General features: G+C 37.9%; 1 protein-coding gene across 2 annotated transcripts in view; it reads left to right on the plus strand.

Moving 5' to 3' along the window:
* The first annotated feature begins 5,409 nt into the window (after positions 1-5,409).
* Positions 5,410-16,986, plus strand: part of TIC40 (hydroxyproline-rich glycoprotein family protein) — a 61,245-nt gene continuing 49,668 nt past the window's right edge. Inside the window, exons 1-4 of one of the 2 annotated variants that reach the window (XM_088515728.1) lie at positions 5,410-5,775; positions 5,854-6,001; positions 6,367-6,424; positions 6,528-6,545. In XM_088515728.1, the coding sequence (XP_088371854.1) occupies positions 5,613-5,775; positions 5,854-6,001; positions 6,367-6,424; positions 6,528-6,545 (387 nt within the window). In that variant the 5' untranslated portion in view covers positions 5,410-5,612. The remainder of the gene's footprint in view (positions 5,776-5,853; positions 6,002-6,366; positions 6,425-6,527; positions 6,546-16,986) is intronic. The other variant, XM_088515729.1, reaches the window with a different exon arrangement.

Consider the following 16,986-nt stretch of genomic DNA (forward strand, 5'->3'; position numbering starts at 1 on the left):
GCACATTGATCCCCCGTCAACTCCAAATTTGTCCACTAACAAAGAAGTGAGTATTGAAGCTCACTTCTTCATCAAAATCCCTCTTGAGACAATTCATGAACCCAAAGCTTCAGTTCTTCAATGTCTTAAAGAGTCGTCTCATGCTGAAATTCTCAAGGATCTATGCACACAAGGTCACAAATCTAGGAACCATGTTCCTAAGAAGATCCTTTGAAGCAAGCAACTAGGCTACCTGAGACGGCTAAACTTCTTTCCAAAGGGCTATCAAATTCTTAAGAAGAAAGGGTGGAAGGGATTGGTCGGACACCCAAATGATTGGGGAAAGTGCAGCATTTTTTATTTTTTATTTTCCGCATTTTATTTTTGTGTCTTTTTCTTTTGTCATTTTATTTTCGTGTCATTTTCTTTTTGTTTCTAACAACAATTAACCTTTCGATGTTTGTTCATGTAAGAGAATATTGCTGTTAGTTTTTAACATGTGTTTTGGTGTTCAAGTTTGAGAGACGCCCCGGGCTTTGCACACTCCAATATCTTCATCTCACAGTATTATATCTCTTGACACACATTGGAGACAATGTGTCATTTAAGTTTAGGAGTGTGGAACAACACACTGTTTGTTTGTTTGTGTTATTTGTTTATTTTTATGTGCTAAAAAAAAAAAAAAAATCAGTTTGAGCTTCTCATTGAGTAATTGGACCTCATGCCTCACTAAGCATTGAGTGTTCACGTAAAAAGATGATAAATTTAATTTGGTTGATCGTATGATTAGTTTGGCTTCGTACCTTTGTTGACTTGAGTATTAAGCCCTTAGGGATGTTTCTACATCTAATGCCCTAAGACCATCTGGTTTGGGATTCACTACCCCAACACTCGTTATATAGGTCAATTAGAAAGCTTAATGGAGCCGAGCATCGCACAGCCTACACAAAAAAATGCATATCTTTACTTAAGCCTTGGTTGTGTTTATCTGAGTGAATTCTTATAACTTTTGAGGTACACCTAACTTTGAGAAAATTGAAGCCTCATGATTGTATGTTAGTCTCACATTGCACTTATTGGAACATGTATTATCTAAAAAATTTCCATATTTGAGTTGAATGATTTGTGGTTGACTTGATGATGTGATTGTGGTGTTCACTTTGTTAAATGTGCTCATGATGTAAGAACCATGTGTTTGTGTGAAAATTTGTGTTTATCAATGACATAGTGCTAAAAATGTTTGTGGGTATCATTCCTGTTAAACCCTCACGAAACTTCACTCGTCCTCTAAGGATGCCTTAGGGTTTAAAAGGTTTGTTGCATACGTTAAATGCAATTGTTTCTCTCATGACAGCAGATTTATGTCTCATATTTTGATTTTGTTTTGCTAAGGGATAAGCAAAATGTAAGTTTGGGGGGCATTTGATAAGTGTCAAATATTGCATATTTGGACCCCCTTCATTTGCATTTGCTAAGCCTTTAACTTTATTATTTTTTGATGTTTTGGTTAGTTTTGGTATTTTAGTGTTTTGTATGTTGCTAAGAGAAAAATGCACCTTTAAAGGGAAAAATGCAACTCATTCCATCAATTCTGGGCCTTAAGATACTTTAGGGAGCATTAGCAGCAAATTTGGATTGAGAGATTATTCGCACCCGACGAGTCCCACTAAAAAGGCCATATCTGGAGTTCTAGAGTCGGATTGAAGTGGTCTTAGTGTCATTAGAAAACTAATTCAAAGATCTACAAAGTCATGTTTCACAAGAGTTGGTTAATTCCGAAGATAGTGCGCTCGCACACACATTTAGTGCGATAGAGCACACACGCACCCATTGAAAGTGGAAAGTAATGCACGAGTGCAATTGAGCGCACCATGAGTGCGATTGAGCGCACTCGGCCAACTTGACAGTGTTGAAACCCTAAAATAAGTTTATGAATATCATTCTTTTCTATTGTAAACATACGGAGACGCGCCGGGGGTGTCGTACTTTGTCAATTTTTGACTTTTCTGGGTTTTTGGAGCTTTGAACTCCAATTCTTTTATAAGTTTGTCAATTTCAATGAAGTATTTCAGTTTCTTTATGATTCCTTGTGTCATGAGAGGCTAAATCTTCAACTAAGGTTGAAGATGAAGCCTTGCCATTGATTAGTTTTATATTTTTATGTTTTGTTCGTACAAATCCATCATTTAATGTAATATATGTTCATTTCAATTCAATTGTGTGACAAAATTGTGATTGATTGTTGTTTATAAATCATGAAAACGTTGGTATTCATTGTGTTTCATCCAACAGATACATCGAATGATTTGATTGAGACTTATATCCATTGTGATTTATGGATAGAGCGGATGATTTGATCTCAATTAGATATTTGTTGTGATTTGTAATAGAGATGGATTCGTTGAATGATTTAATTGATTTATAAAAAGCAATAGGACATATATAGAGTTTAATTGTTTGTTGGATGCATGAATGAAAACATGAGAATGTATGCTTTGATTTAGTGAGGTGAATTCTAAAACCTTAGCCGTTTATCTTTTGATTATTTTTATTTTATTTAGTTTATGTTTATTTATTTTCAAAATCAAAATCATTCGGAACTAGGTTAAGATATAATTGATTTAGATAGAAGTTTATTTACACAAACACAATTCCCTGTGGATCGACTTCGCACTTGCAAAATCTGTACCACACACGACTCGTGCACTTGCGAGTAATTATAATTTGCACATCATGCACCTTAGTTAATTGCCTGGCACCAAAAGGCACGTCTGCGGCCATAGGCGCTGCCACAGTCATAAAGACCGCGCAACCCTAGTACACAGGGATAACAATATACATGGGTCCTATTAAGAGAACAACTTTATTAAGAATGATTTTTTATTTATTATATGAGTATTAATTGTTGTCCTTTTGAAAGAGAAAAATATTTTGTCTTAGAGATTTCATAGAAGAAAAATAAGTATTTTAGAAAACGATTTTTAACTCAACTGTTTTATGGTTGAGGATCTACTTACTCTGCACTGTTTTTGCTCACCCTTATTATATTTTTGTTTTCAAAGAATAAGCATGAAGGAATAGGAGGCTGGAATGGGGAGTTAGGAGGACCACAGGCTTATGTCACGAATATGTTTTCTTTTATAATAAGTGCACTAGCACAAAGTTTGGCTATTTGGATTTCTTTAGAACTCTGTTGGTAGTTCACTTGTTTAGAAGAAATGTTTCCATATTCAATAAATTTTTATCGTGTACTTATTTCTACATTTAGTTAATTGCTCTGGAAAGCCTTATAATAGTTTGCGCCTTTGAAAGATCAAGTTAGTAAACCTAACCCTAATGGGTCAGGGGTGTTACACCTAGTATTATAAATAGTAGAGCAGGTGAAGGCAAAACTATACCTTTGGTTTAAAGCTTTTGATTTTAGTGAAAGACAAAAAACACAACCTCACTCTGCCTTAGAGAATATACACGGCCAAAGAAGGGGAATTTGATTCCAAAGTTCTTGCTTCTATTTTTTCTCTTGTTTTTGAGAAAGCTTTGTGAACCCACACTCACAGTCATCTTCAGTGATCAAATAAAAGATCCTATGAATAAATATATACACTGTTTGATGGAAGATCTTGATATTCTTGATATACAATCAAGTGTTCAAGAAATACTTCGTAAATATGATGAAAAACATAAAGATGGTTTTAAAGTTCACGAAGAACGCAATGAAGGCAAGATGGTATGGATGAGTACATGAAGTTTGCAAATATGTTGGAACTTTAATTACTCAGTCCAACACTAACAAAAGAATCAAATGATACTTCTATAACCTCATGCCTAGGAGAGGCCGAATCTACACGTTAGTAATTATAACTTATATGTTTGCTTAAGATTTAAATATGGTTATCTTGTGGCAAAAAGGTCTTGGGAATCGTTTTTAATCCATTGTGTAGAAAGAAAATTTTTGAAGTTTACTTTGTCAAACATACGCATAGATCCCAACATATTATTCTCAGAATTCTATAAACATAACGATGAGCAGTGTTGTGAACAGTAATTTATGCATTTCCAGCACATTAAACTCAACACACTCATTACAATTTCTGAGGATTAGTGATAAAATTTTTTGAAGAGTGTGAGCTTACCACAATTTGGTGTAGCAACTGATGGAGGGGTGACCGAAGGGGATTGGCCACGAGTGAGGGTAGCAGCTGGTGGACGCATGGCCGAATTTGTCGAGTTGGGGCTTGAAGAACGAATTGCATCGATGGCCTTCTCGATGTTCATGGAGCCCATTGTTAGTTCCATTGCGATAGTGAAATTAGTAGTCGTAGGTAGTGGTGAAGATGGTGGATTGGAGAGCATTTTAGGTTTTAGAAAAATGAGGGTTTTTCTTTCTTTTCTTTTTTTGAAAAGGGAGGGGGGAAGAGCTACCTCTCGTGAGGGAATGAGTTTCGATCGGAGTTGATGGAAGGAAGTGGAGGTGGTCGTTGGTGACAGTGATGGTGGGGAGAGGAGAGGATGCATGGTGCCAGTGGGGGGAGAAAATGGGCTAGGAAAGAAAAATGGGCGAAATGAAATGTGATTTTCGGGGGAAGGGTTTGGGGTTGTCGACGGCAGTGACAATGGGGAGAGTTGCCTCTTGTGTGGGAATGGGTTCTGACTAAAGTTGATGGAAGGAAGTGGAGGCGGTCATTGGCGGTAGTGACGGTTGAGAGAGGAGAGGATGCATGGTGCTGGTGGGGGGAGAAAAAGGGGGGAAATGAAATGTGATTTTTGGGGGAAAGGGTTTGGGGCCAGCGGCGACAGTGATGGTGGGGAGAGGAGATCATGCCGTTGGTTCCAGTGGGAGAGAATGGGTTGGTTCTAGTGGGGGAGAATGGGTTGGTGCTAGTGGAGGGAGAATGGGTTTGAGGAAAAATTTGGAGGGAAATGGTGTCATGGGAATGGTTTTTGACGCATTTTTCGAATTTGTCTTTTTTTTTTTTTTTGTTTTTTTAATTTTTAATTTTGGGGCAAATGTGGCATGTTCTACATCAGTGGCGTGCTTACTGTTCAAGCACGCGAGTAAGACCATATCATTACTCCATGTCTAAAGCCTGATTTGTCTGGTGGGGCTAGCTGCGTTATGACCTTGCCGTACCCGTATTTGATATTTTTTATATTTAAAGAGAAATTGATATAAATTAGCTTTTAAAATTTGTAAACGAAATAAAAATGTGTAATTTCCATGATGTTCTAATCTTTAGACATTTCAACAAGATATCAAATCTCAAATGTCAAACTCACAAATGGGTCCAGCCTTCTTATCACTAAATTTATTTAGTAATGGGCCGGCCCCTTCTTAGAAAGGACATTGGTTTGAGCATTAGAACCCTACATTCAGGCTATTCAGCTGAAAAAGCAGCTCAAAAAAAAAAAAAAAAAAAAAAAAGCCTAAAAAGGCGAAAGCCCCCAAAAAGACGAGGAAAGAAGAAAGCAAAGGACGTTGGAAAGAAATCCATACCGTCATATCATACACACTGATACCGTCACCCTCCCTCACAGAGTCACAGTCCCTTCAAAATCCAATTCGAAATTTAAACTCCTTAATAACCTCCACCGGACTGCGCTCAAACCTTTGAATTCATCGAGGTTGGTCGACGATGATAACCACTCCGTTTCTGAAGGCGTCAACTGCGCCGCCGCCGCATCCTAAACCCCAGCGCCGCGTCGGCACCGGATTTCGCACCCATAGCCGTCTCCTCTTTGGGGTGAAGTGTCTCCACTGCTACCCTGGGCTCACGTTGCGAGCCCGTGCAACTGACGGTACGACACACTTTCGTTTCGCTTTCTGTTTGTCGTATATGCTACAGATTGTCGTTCTTAGTGAGGTTTTAAATGTAGCTGTATTGATGTGTGCTTATGGTCGGGATACAATGCCAGAGAAGGTAGATGTGAGGCCTTTTGCTAGCATTTCTCGTTCAAGCAATCAAGAGACATCTTCAGTTGCTGTTAATCCACAACCATCAGTTCCACCTCCTCCGTCATATGTGTAATTATACTATGCACTTCATTTTCTTGGGTTTTACTTGGTCATGTATTTTTATTTTATTTTATTTTATAGAAATACTATTTAGTAGATTGTGGGTGGGTTTGGCAAACCCCTTTCCCTCTCCTTATTTTTTCTCCTTAAAAAAAAAAAAAAAAGAATCTTAATTTTTTTTTTTCTTTTCTTTAACGAAAGTCAACATTTATATCACATAAATCTTCTTTTTACAATTCAAGCAAAAAACTTGAGATATAGTTATCTGCATATCACAACTGTGCCAGTGTTTTTATCAACTTTTTAACTTGTTTGTGTTTGTTTCGTGCTTATATAATGTTCGTATCTTTTTGATCTCATGACTGTGTTTCTAGAGGGTCACCACTCTTTTGGATTGGAGTTGGCGTTGGGCTCTCAGCGCTGTTTTCATGGGTGAGAACAAGAAGCCTTTTGCCCGTTTTAATTCGGTATTGCAGACATTTATCAGTGTGGTTTTGTTCTGCTGCACCTTTTAACCATTTGAACGAAATGACAGGTTGCTGCAAATTTGAAGGTGAGTGTTTCTCTCCTATAAGGTATGGATTTGCTTTTTTTAATTTTTCTGGTAGGTCTAGTGCATTAGCAATTAAATGCCTTCATTGTGATCAGCATGACATGTGAAGGTGATGATCTATTGTCAAAAGGCCACTTAGGAAATGGTCGTTGTTCAGTAGAAACTTGTCGGTTCGTTTGATAAAACTTTTTAGAAAGTGCTTTTTGCTTTTTAGTTTTGATGTGATATAAAGGTGAAAGTAGTTTGCAAATATTTTGTGTTTTTAGTTATTTGTTAATGCTTTTGACTCATTTCCTTCAAGGTTGCAAGAAGAACTTTGTAAAAGTATTTAACCTTAAAAGATCTTCTTTTCGAGGGAGTCCAACGTAACTTATTGTCACCTCCTTGACCCATCCTAACAGAATACAAAACATTGAAAAATGTGGAAACGAAGCCCATCTCCTAATCATGCACCAATTTGAAAAAATTAATGTTCCAATGTACCACGTCATTGTGAATAATCCTAAGGTCAGCCACCAAAGCATTAGTCCTTGCAAGGAAAAATAACTTTGGAAAAGTTTCCTTCAAAGAATGATCCCCACACCAAATGTTGTGCCAAGCCTTGGTATGAGAGTCGTCACCCACCTCAACACTAACAAAACTAGAGAAGGCATCCCAACCCCTCCCAATATGTTTCCAAAGACTCACCCCATAATGCCCAATGAAACAGTTAGTCCATTAACCATCCGCCAAACTATCATAGTTTTATCCATTACCTGATGTCAGAAAGCCTGTCTCTCCACATCAAACCTCCATAATCACTTTTCCGATAGAGCCTAATAGAAAGTAAGAAAACTATTGATCCACAACCCTCCAAGTTGGAGAGAAACCTTCCAATTAACAAGATGGAATTACTTATGAAAAAAAACAAGATGGAATTTAGACTTATTCTTCAAATCACCCCACAAAAAATCTCTTTGCAATTTTTCTAACTGGTTAACAACACCTACCAAGATAGGAAAGAGGGAAAGGAAATAGGTAGGAAGGTTAGAAAGCGTGCTCTTAATCAACATTACTTGACTACCCTTAGATAAGTAGAGTCTTTTCCACCCAACTAAATCTTTTCTCCATTTTCTTAATGATTGTATCCCATATAAATTTAGCCTGGAATGAAGCATCCAACGAGAGGCCCATATACTTCATAGGCAAAGATGAGACCCTATAGCCTAGAATACAAGCCAACCCACTCACATTCGACATATCACCCACATGAACCAATTCGAATTTAGCTAGATTAATCTTCAACTCTAAAGCAACTTCAAAATAAAGGAACACATCATAAATAACAAAAATAATATGAAGCAGTCTCATAGAAAATGAGGGTATCATCAACAAAAAGGAGATGAAAGACATATAAAGAATCATCATTTTTAGCCCCCACTGAGAAACTAGAGATAAAGTTCTCATTTTCAGCAGTTGACATCATTTGAAGTTTCCATAACAATCAGAAAAAAAATGGGGGGGGAGGGGGGGTGGAGAGGGTTGTCTTGTCTTAGACCACGAGAACTATTTAAAAAAAAAAAATTGCATGACCATTAATTAGAATATAGAACTGAATTGTGGATATGTAGTGCACGATATGTAGTGCGCAATCCACCTTCGCCATTTCTCCCCAAAGCCACATCTCCCTAACATGTATAATAAAAAGTCCTAGCTAATGTGGTCATAAGTCTTCTCTAAGTTCAATTTTACCAAAACCTTTTTTTTTTTTTTTTTTTTTATATAAATAATGTATATTCAAACAACTCGCAGAGGGGTGCAACCTGTGTGCATAGGAAATATACAAGAGACCCCTAATCCGAAGAGAAAGAAGAGCATAAATCTAGAAATTCAGAAAGATTAGAAATAGTTGGAGTAGGCCAAGCCACTCTCCATGAATACAACGTTTATAACACCAACTTCTTCAAATGGATCAATCCTCTCTCACAGTCATCAAAACTTCGAGCATTCCGCTCTCTCCAAATACACCACATCACACACAATGGAACCATGCGCCATATGTGCAACGCAAGGCAATTTCCCAGCTGTCCTCTCCAACTTCCCAAACACTCGCTCACCCTACTAGGCATAACCCAATCAACACCAAATAGTTGAAGAAGTACACTCCATATCTCTATTGCCACCTCACAATGTAGGAATAAATGGTCGATCAACTTTCCACCATGCTTACACATACCACGCCATTTAATCACCATAATATTCCTCTTGCGTAAATTATAACAGCAATCCTCTTTTCTTGGAACAATGTCCAGAGTATCTTGGTCCAGTGGAGATGGGCTTTGATTTCTATAGGGGCAGGGGGGCGATCTCAACTGAAGCATGCTGCACTTGAAGCTACAATCTGGCTTCAAATGTGTAGATCTCTGATCAAAATATTTTCTCAGGAAAATCAACTGAAGTCTGCCAGAGTTTACATTTAACACAATCACCTCAAGCATAATTCTGGAAATGAGGTACTGTTATAGCATAGAGGCAGCAAACAAATGAAGCCAGCTGCTATTTTTCAGAAACCACAACTGAGCGTTTCTTTTGTAATCTATGGTGACCATATAGGTTAAATTAAAAAAATGTAAGTTAAAATATTTATAGGGAAGATTTTGGGATGGTGATGCTATGTCGGATATAAAGTTGCTTGATCCAAGATAATTACTAACTTATTTTAATATAATTAAGTGGTTAGTTGAAGGGGCTCAGGTGGAACCATCGATGACCTAGATATGCAACTTACAATGGACGAGGAAATTTTATTTGATGACCCTCACAATAGAAAACTCAACTGTATTTGTGCCTGAGAACCTGCTGAGTAACTCCTTATCCACCATCATGCACAACTGATTTTTTCAGTTGGTGCTACCTGTTAGTGCAGTGCACCTATAAGTTAGAGCTGCCTATTATTTAATTCCATCTCAGCCATCCAATGGCAGAGATATCTTTGGTTCAAATTAGATCTTATGAGATTATCATCTATAAACCAAAATCCACGATATGACTGTTACAATCAGAATGAGTGCCTTTGCAATCATATGGTAAGATCCTCCAAACGAATAAGATGATTGGTATGAGACATGAAGTTGGTAGCCTCTATTACTGCGACTTTATTTGGATCCATATGAGTGTCAACAAGATGAGCACCTAGCAATCTTGTCTCCTCGAGGATATCAAGTACATACTTCCTCTAAGACAAATTGATGCCTAGCTTAGATCTTGCAACTTCAATTCCCAAGAAGTACCAAATTTTACCAAGATCTTTGGTATTATAGTGTTGGTGTAAGAATTGTTTCAATCTGGTGATGCCTCTAGAATCATCTCCAGTAATCACAATGTCATCCACATAAGCAAATAGTACGTATCCAGCATCAATGTGTAAGTGGAAAACTAAATGATCCATCTGACAACAGTGGAGACCAAAATCCATGACAACGTCATAACATCAGAAAACTTCCCAAACCACACTCTTGGTGACTGCTTGAAACCATATAATGCTTTCTCCAACTTGTAGACACTGCTTGATGTCAATCAGATACGGTCCATATATATTTAGCCATAATTAGTCTTTCTAGTTATGACATGTTCTTGTATTATAGCTATAGTATATTGTAATTAATAGATAGATTTTAGTTGCCTTATTGGTTTCCCTAGATTGCTGTAATCGCTGAGATACAGCCTGTAATTACCTAGACAATTTTCTATATAATACGAGCAACCCTCACATTGAGAGGTATTCAGTACAATTGACATGGTATCAGAGCCATCATCTAAATTAGGGTTGTTTTCAGTTACCTGTTGAGGGCCGTAGGAATTGTCAAGCTTGGGTTGGGACTAGGTCGTCGTTTTTTTGTGGCGGTCGATAATTTCAGGGGAGTTCTTAGAGTCGCCGTCCACACAAAGAAATCCACTCTCGATGGCGCCTTAACTTTTCAAATACTCTTCCAAGGGAAAATATATTGCACTGAAGTAGACAAAATCTGATAATACGACTTCACATCAAATGTCTTCCTTTTCGATGGACTCGAACAAATTGTATCCGCACATCCCAAACTTTTTGGGAATAAAGCACCTCATCGAATTGAGAGACCACATCCACTTCCCAATCATGCACTGGGCGAATAAACAACACATTCCAATGCATAGTACCATTTTGAAACTGCATATTCCCCACCAAATTCAACCCCCAAAACAAGTCCCCTTTAAAGATCATATGGCAGAAGTCGCACAACCTTAATGCATTGGTGCAACTTATTACTAACCTCATGCATGGGGAAAACAAGAGGATAGATGAAAAGAAAAAATTGAGAGATTATTGATGCTATTGAATTTGTTCATCTACACAATGTTCATGTTCTCGCTAGATAACATTTTAAGATGTATCTTATAACCATTTGGCATAAGGAGATAGATGTTGAAGTTTGAAAAATTCAACGATGAGAAGGTCAGTCAATTCAACTTCAAAAGCAAACCTTCCTGATGAAGAGAAATAACCCAAGGCAAAACTATAATCAATTGGCCAAGCAAACACCAAGACAAATGGTAGAAACGACCCCATACACCAACATTGGAATGACCTCCAAAACACCTAGACAAATGCCCAACAAACCAAAAGAAATGTTAACTAAAGTAGAGTGAGCTACCTAAACCCTAAATCAAAAGGAAAAAAGTAAAGAGAGGAAAGTTACCTCTTTTGTTTGGGTGGTGGCCTGGTGGGTTGTTAGTGGTGCTTGTGGCTGTGGGCTCGGTGTCGTACAGTGCTTGTGGGTGGCGGTGTGGTACAGTGGCTTGTGGGCGACGGTGACGCATGATGCTTGTGGATTGCATTGAGAGGCCGAGAGAGTGAGAGAGTTTCAATGTGAATGTGAGAGGAGAGCCAAAAAAGCCTAAACTAAAGATGAAATCCAATACCAAAATGACGTGATTTGGTGAATTTGTTTCTTTTGAATATATTATATATATACATATATATAATATTATATATAAGGGTATGCAGATGCAGTTATTAAATGCATTCACCTACCCTAAAACCTCTAACTGCATCTGCATATGCGGTTAGTGGTTTTTGCAAACTGCATACCAAAGTGGTTACGCGGATAGCATTAGTAGCGGTTAGTGGTTAGTTGCAGTTAATAACTGCTTGCTTGTATAATCCCTTTCTTTAGAGTGTATTGATTTGGGGCAGGGCCTAGGTGTTGTTGGAAGCAAGACAAGCCTAGTGGCTGTTGAGCCGAAGCCCATTTCAGAAGTTTTTGTTCCTCTTAAGGCTCTTGTTGTAGCAAGCAATTTTAGGCCCACCTCTAGTGGCCCAGTCTTATGCAAACAATAAAGGTAAGGCCTTGATGGGGTGTGGGGGTGCTGAAGCTAAGTTCTCCCTCATGCTCAAAGCCAAACTTTAACTCGGGTGGAGAGTGGAAGTGGGATTTGGGCCACCGGGCTTGGGGCATTTTGTTTTGGGCTCGAGCACAACAAATGGCTTGGATGCACGTATGGGTCGCCCCAGAGGACCTGCTGTGACACGCAGCATTGCCGTCTTGGCCTTTGGTCCTCGACCTCTGTTGTGAGTGGTTATGGGGAGTTCTTTCACTGGTGATTCCATGGTTGTAGGTAAATGTTTTGTCTCATGGTTGCCACTTGCTATGGAGGGGAGCACTGTGAGGACCCAGATCTTGTCGATGGTGGCTTGGTGTCTCTAATTTGCTCTGACCTAAATGTATTGGAGGCAGAAGTTCTAGAGGGGTCTCTCATTGGTGCTTCTATGTCGAAGGTAGTGCACGTGGAACCTCTTTTGTAGTCGTTCTCTCATCATCCTTTAGAAATTTCAGGCGAGGACGTTGCGATGTCAGATTTTAGGATTGAATCCTGTGATGGTGATGAAACTGGTGTTGCTGAGGTATCTTGAGAAGTGGCTCACTTAGTCAGTGAGGTAGATGGCTTGGGTGCTGATGCTGTTGTCTCAAGGCCTATTGGTGAAGGTAGTCAGTCAAGCCCTATTGGTGTTGTAGCAGACCTTAGGGGGGGGGGGGGGGGGGGGAGGGGGGCATTGGGCTCTGATCCTTCTGCTTCATGTTCATCTTTTGGAAGTTTGGGGGAGGTCAGTGTTAATGGTGATAAGAGGGAAGTGATCGTTCTACTTGTTTTGGTTGGTATGGAGTTGGGTTGTGTTGGAGGGAACGACTAGCTTGTGTGCGAGCTGACAGCATGCTTGTTCATGGATCTCTATAATAGGGAGGAGCCCATGTTTTGTACTCCTCTAAGTTCCTATCCCCTTCTTGTGTTTGAGAAAACTGATAGCTTAGGGGTTAGAGTATTCAGATTGTGTTTTGTAAAGAGCGAAGGAGATCCATCATGTTGTGGTGATTTCATGTGAGGGTTTTGAGGAGCAATTTATGGCACTTTTGACAGTCATTGAAGCGTGACATTTCCAAAAGGTTTCGGCCTCCAATTCTAACAAGTAAACAAAGGAATTAGGGAGTTAAAAAGATTAACATGCTCAATTATTTACTACTCTAAAGGTGGAAGTTCATGCTGTGGAAGAGGCGAGGATAGGGGATTCTCAATTCTTAATAAGGCCTAAATTGTTATTTTGGAATGTGAGAAGGAGGGGGATAAATGCTTAAGGGTAAGGAATTTACTCAGAAAGGCTAATATTGTTTGTTTTTAATAAATTATGCTGGAGTTTATGTCTTGCAATGTTGTGCGTAGTTTGTGGGGTTGCCATCATGTGGATTGATGTTGTTTAGACTCTAGAGGGGCATTTGGTTGAATTTTGATTATATGGGATAGGAGGGTGGTGGAAAAAATCGACAAGTGTGTGGAGAAGTTCACTTTGGTGCGTTCATTCAAAAATGTTGAACATCATTTCACCTTGGCTTTTGCAGGTGTTTATGGCTCTAATTCTAATAGGGATAGAAGGCTTCTTTGGGATGAATTGGCTGGTTTGCTTAGTTGGTTGATGGAACTTGCCTTGGTGCATTGGGGATGATTCTAACGTCACCCATTTCCCTAGTAAGAGATCAGGAAAAGTTTGTTTTTACCCAGCTATGGTGTTCTTTGATTTCATTTTTGATCAAGGTCTAATCTCTTGTTTGTAGAACTTTTACTTGGTCGAATAATCGGAATCTCTCATCCTGGTCTAGGTTTCTTGGCTCTTCGTATTAGGAAGCCTAGTTTCCTCGTGACCTAGAGGAAGCTTCCTAGACTGTGCTCGGACTACTTCCCAATCCTTCTTGACTGCTGTGACTTTTAGGGTGGTACAAGGTATTTCAAATTTGAAAATATGGGCTAAAGTTTGAGGGTTTTGTAGATAGGGTGAAAAAGTAGTGGGACTCTTATCATTTTCAAGGCTCTTCGAGTTTCATTTTTGGATAATTGAGCAATGTCATAGTGGTGGATTGGTGTTGTAAATGCAGGAGTGAGGAGTCAATGAATCATCTTCTTCTTCTTCACTGTAAAGTAGCGAGAGAAATGTGGGTTTCGATTTTCCATCTATTGGGGATAAAATGGGTCATGTCTAGAAAGGTTATTGAGTTATTGGCAAGTTGGAGAGGCTAGATGGAAAGTCGTAACATAGAAGAAGTTTGGAGGATGACACCTTTGTGCTTAATGTGGTGCATTTGAAAAAAGTGGAATTTAAGGAGGTTTGGAGATCGTGAGATTTTGGTGGTTGAGCTAAAGAACATTATGTTCAAATCCCATTATGTTCAAGTCCACATTTTTCTAGCTTTTTTGAATTTTGGGCTTTTGTTCATCTTGAAAGATGCTATGCCGAGTCCAAAAACTTGTTTATCACAATTTATGAGGAATTAATACTATGAAGCAATAAACAATTCAATCACCAAAATATATAAAGCAATAAAGAGGCAAACACTGATATTTTGGTTACGAAGAGGAAACATTTTAGAAATCGATTTAAAAGTAAAACCTCTCCGGGGCAGCCAAACCCAGGAAATCACTCTTTCTCAAAAGTCAAATGAACACTCATGACACACACATCAACGACTCATGTATTTCACAATGAATATCCCAAACATGCTCCAAATATGCAAAATATACATGAGAATAGAAATGGCAAAAAAAAAAAAAAAAAAGAAAAAAAGACTCATATTGCTAAACCCAAGCAAAGAAAAATGTTCTATTCAATCCATGCTTGTGTGGTGTATGCATAAGCCATTCAAAGAGAAAAATTATCAACTTACAAAATGAGGAGAAATTTTCACCACCATGAGGTTTTGACTAGTATATCAAATCAAAAGTCAAACCTTATCATACTAGGGCCTAGCCACTCTCATCCTATACATTTATCTTTGTAAAACAATTTGCACAAGTTTGACACAGTGAAATAAATTCATTTTGGAATATGATCTTTTGATTATATTTGTTTCACTATTTTGTTTCTTTTTCTCTATGAGAAATTGTTCTTAAACTTGTGGTGCTTATCACAAAAGAGAAAGCAGAAATTTTTAAGCCCTAGGTTCAATTAGCATATGGTCAATTTCAAAGATATGACTGGTCAAAAACAAACCTCAAGTAGTTACCTAACAGACCTCACGTTTAAAATTAAGAAATAACCTCAAATTAAGCTTAAATGTGCACAAGAGATTAAGCATAGGCAAAACGTACCAAATAAGCTCAGGCTTTAGGTAAATACAAAAACAATTCCATTGAAAAACAAATTTTCATCTCATGCATATTAAGAACATTCCATGATGCAAGGAATTAAATCCATGAAAGCAACATGAGAAATTAAAGGACTATCTAGGTGCATAAGACAAAAGAGAGAAAATAAAACAATCAAATAAAATTATTTTTGTCTTTTTGAAATTTTTTTAAAATGAAATGCATACAAACAAAAAAAATCAATGCAAATAGAAAAACTAAAAATAACAAAACAAAGCAAAAGACAACAACATGCTCTAGGATATTCAATAGAATGCATGATAACCAATCCTAGGCATGTGGGTGACTCACTTAACATAAGGTGAGATCACCACCACTCCCCCTCAAGCGGTGAATGGTATCATCCTTCCTAAACCATACTTGAGAAATCTTAGGTCTAGATTTATGACTTTGCTCAAACTTATCTAGCTTAGATAGCACTTCTTTCATCATTATGACCAAACCCTCACTTTCTTTCCTAGAATAGGAATTTTCACTTTTATGCTTATGGGATTTCAAATCAAAACACTTTGGTCGAATATGACCAACCTTTCTACAATGATGACAAGTGGGCACAAACCTTTTAGAAGGTAATTTTCTAGGAGGATGCACGACTCTAGGCTTAGGGTAAAATGCATGATGCTCAACATAAATTTTCTTACCTTTCTTACCATGGAGAGTCGGAGCAGCTGCTTGATTTTCTTTCTTAGGAGCAGCTTTGAATTTCCAGTAGTTTGGTCTAATGTGACCAACAATCCCACAATGGTGGCATGTAGGAACAAACTTACCTTGAGTTTGTTTAACTGAAGGAGTGTTGGAAAAATTAGCCTTGGCTTCTTTAACATTCACAGGCTCAACATTCAAAGACTCATTAGAAGCATGTGAAGTAGATGCACCAGCATTATCAACAATCATACTAGGCTTGTTAGAAACAGATTCTTCAATTCAAAGAAAGCTTTTTAGATTATCACTCGAGGAATTTCGTGAGAGTTCCTTAGAAACATTCAATTCATTCTCAAGTGATAAAGACTTTTCGACAAGCACAGAAATCTCAGATTTCAAAGAATCAATCAAGATATGTGATTTAGACAAATCATTCGCCAAAGATTCTTTCTCAGATTTTAAAGAGTCAATTAAGACATGTGATTCAGACAATTCATTAGCCAAGGACTCTTTATCATGCATAGCATCATGAGAATTAATGAAACTAAATTGAGAGATATTCATGGAAAAAAGAAGTCAAGGATCTACACTCAGGAGTTTAATCCTTTACGGAGTGAACTTGCTCTGATATCAATTGAAAACGCTATACCAACTCTAAAAACTTGTTTATCACAATTTATGCGGAATTAATACGATGGAGCAATAAACAATTCAATCACCAAAATATATAAAGCAATAAAGAAGCAGATACAAATATTTTGGTTATGAAGAGGAAACCTTTTAGAAACCAATCTAAAAGTAAAACTTCTCCGAGGTAGCCAAATCGAGGAAATCACTATCAAAAGATTATCCAGAGATTATAGACACTAGGAACACTTACAACCCTTGGCTCTGTAAGATCGACAAGCCTACAACTCGTCTCCTTACTCTCAATCTTCTTTCAACGTGATTCTCCTTCATTGGACCCTTTCGATAGACTTCTCAACCATAGATTTATTAAAAGAATAACTCAAACTCTAAGAGATTCAATTTAATGCTCACCACATATGATCTCTCTTAGTATAGCCTTTGACGAACTCTCTGGAGGTAAAAATTT

Source organism: Corylus avellana, chromosome 4 (assembly GCF_965113065.1).
Source record: "Corylus avellana chromosome 4, dhCorAvel1.hap1.2, whole genome shotgun sequence".
Lineage (NCBI taxonomy): Eukaryota > Viridiplantae > Streptophyta > Magnoliopsida > Fagales > Betulaceae > Corylus > Corylus avellana.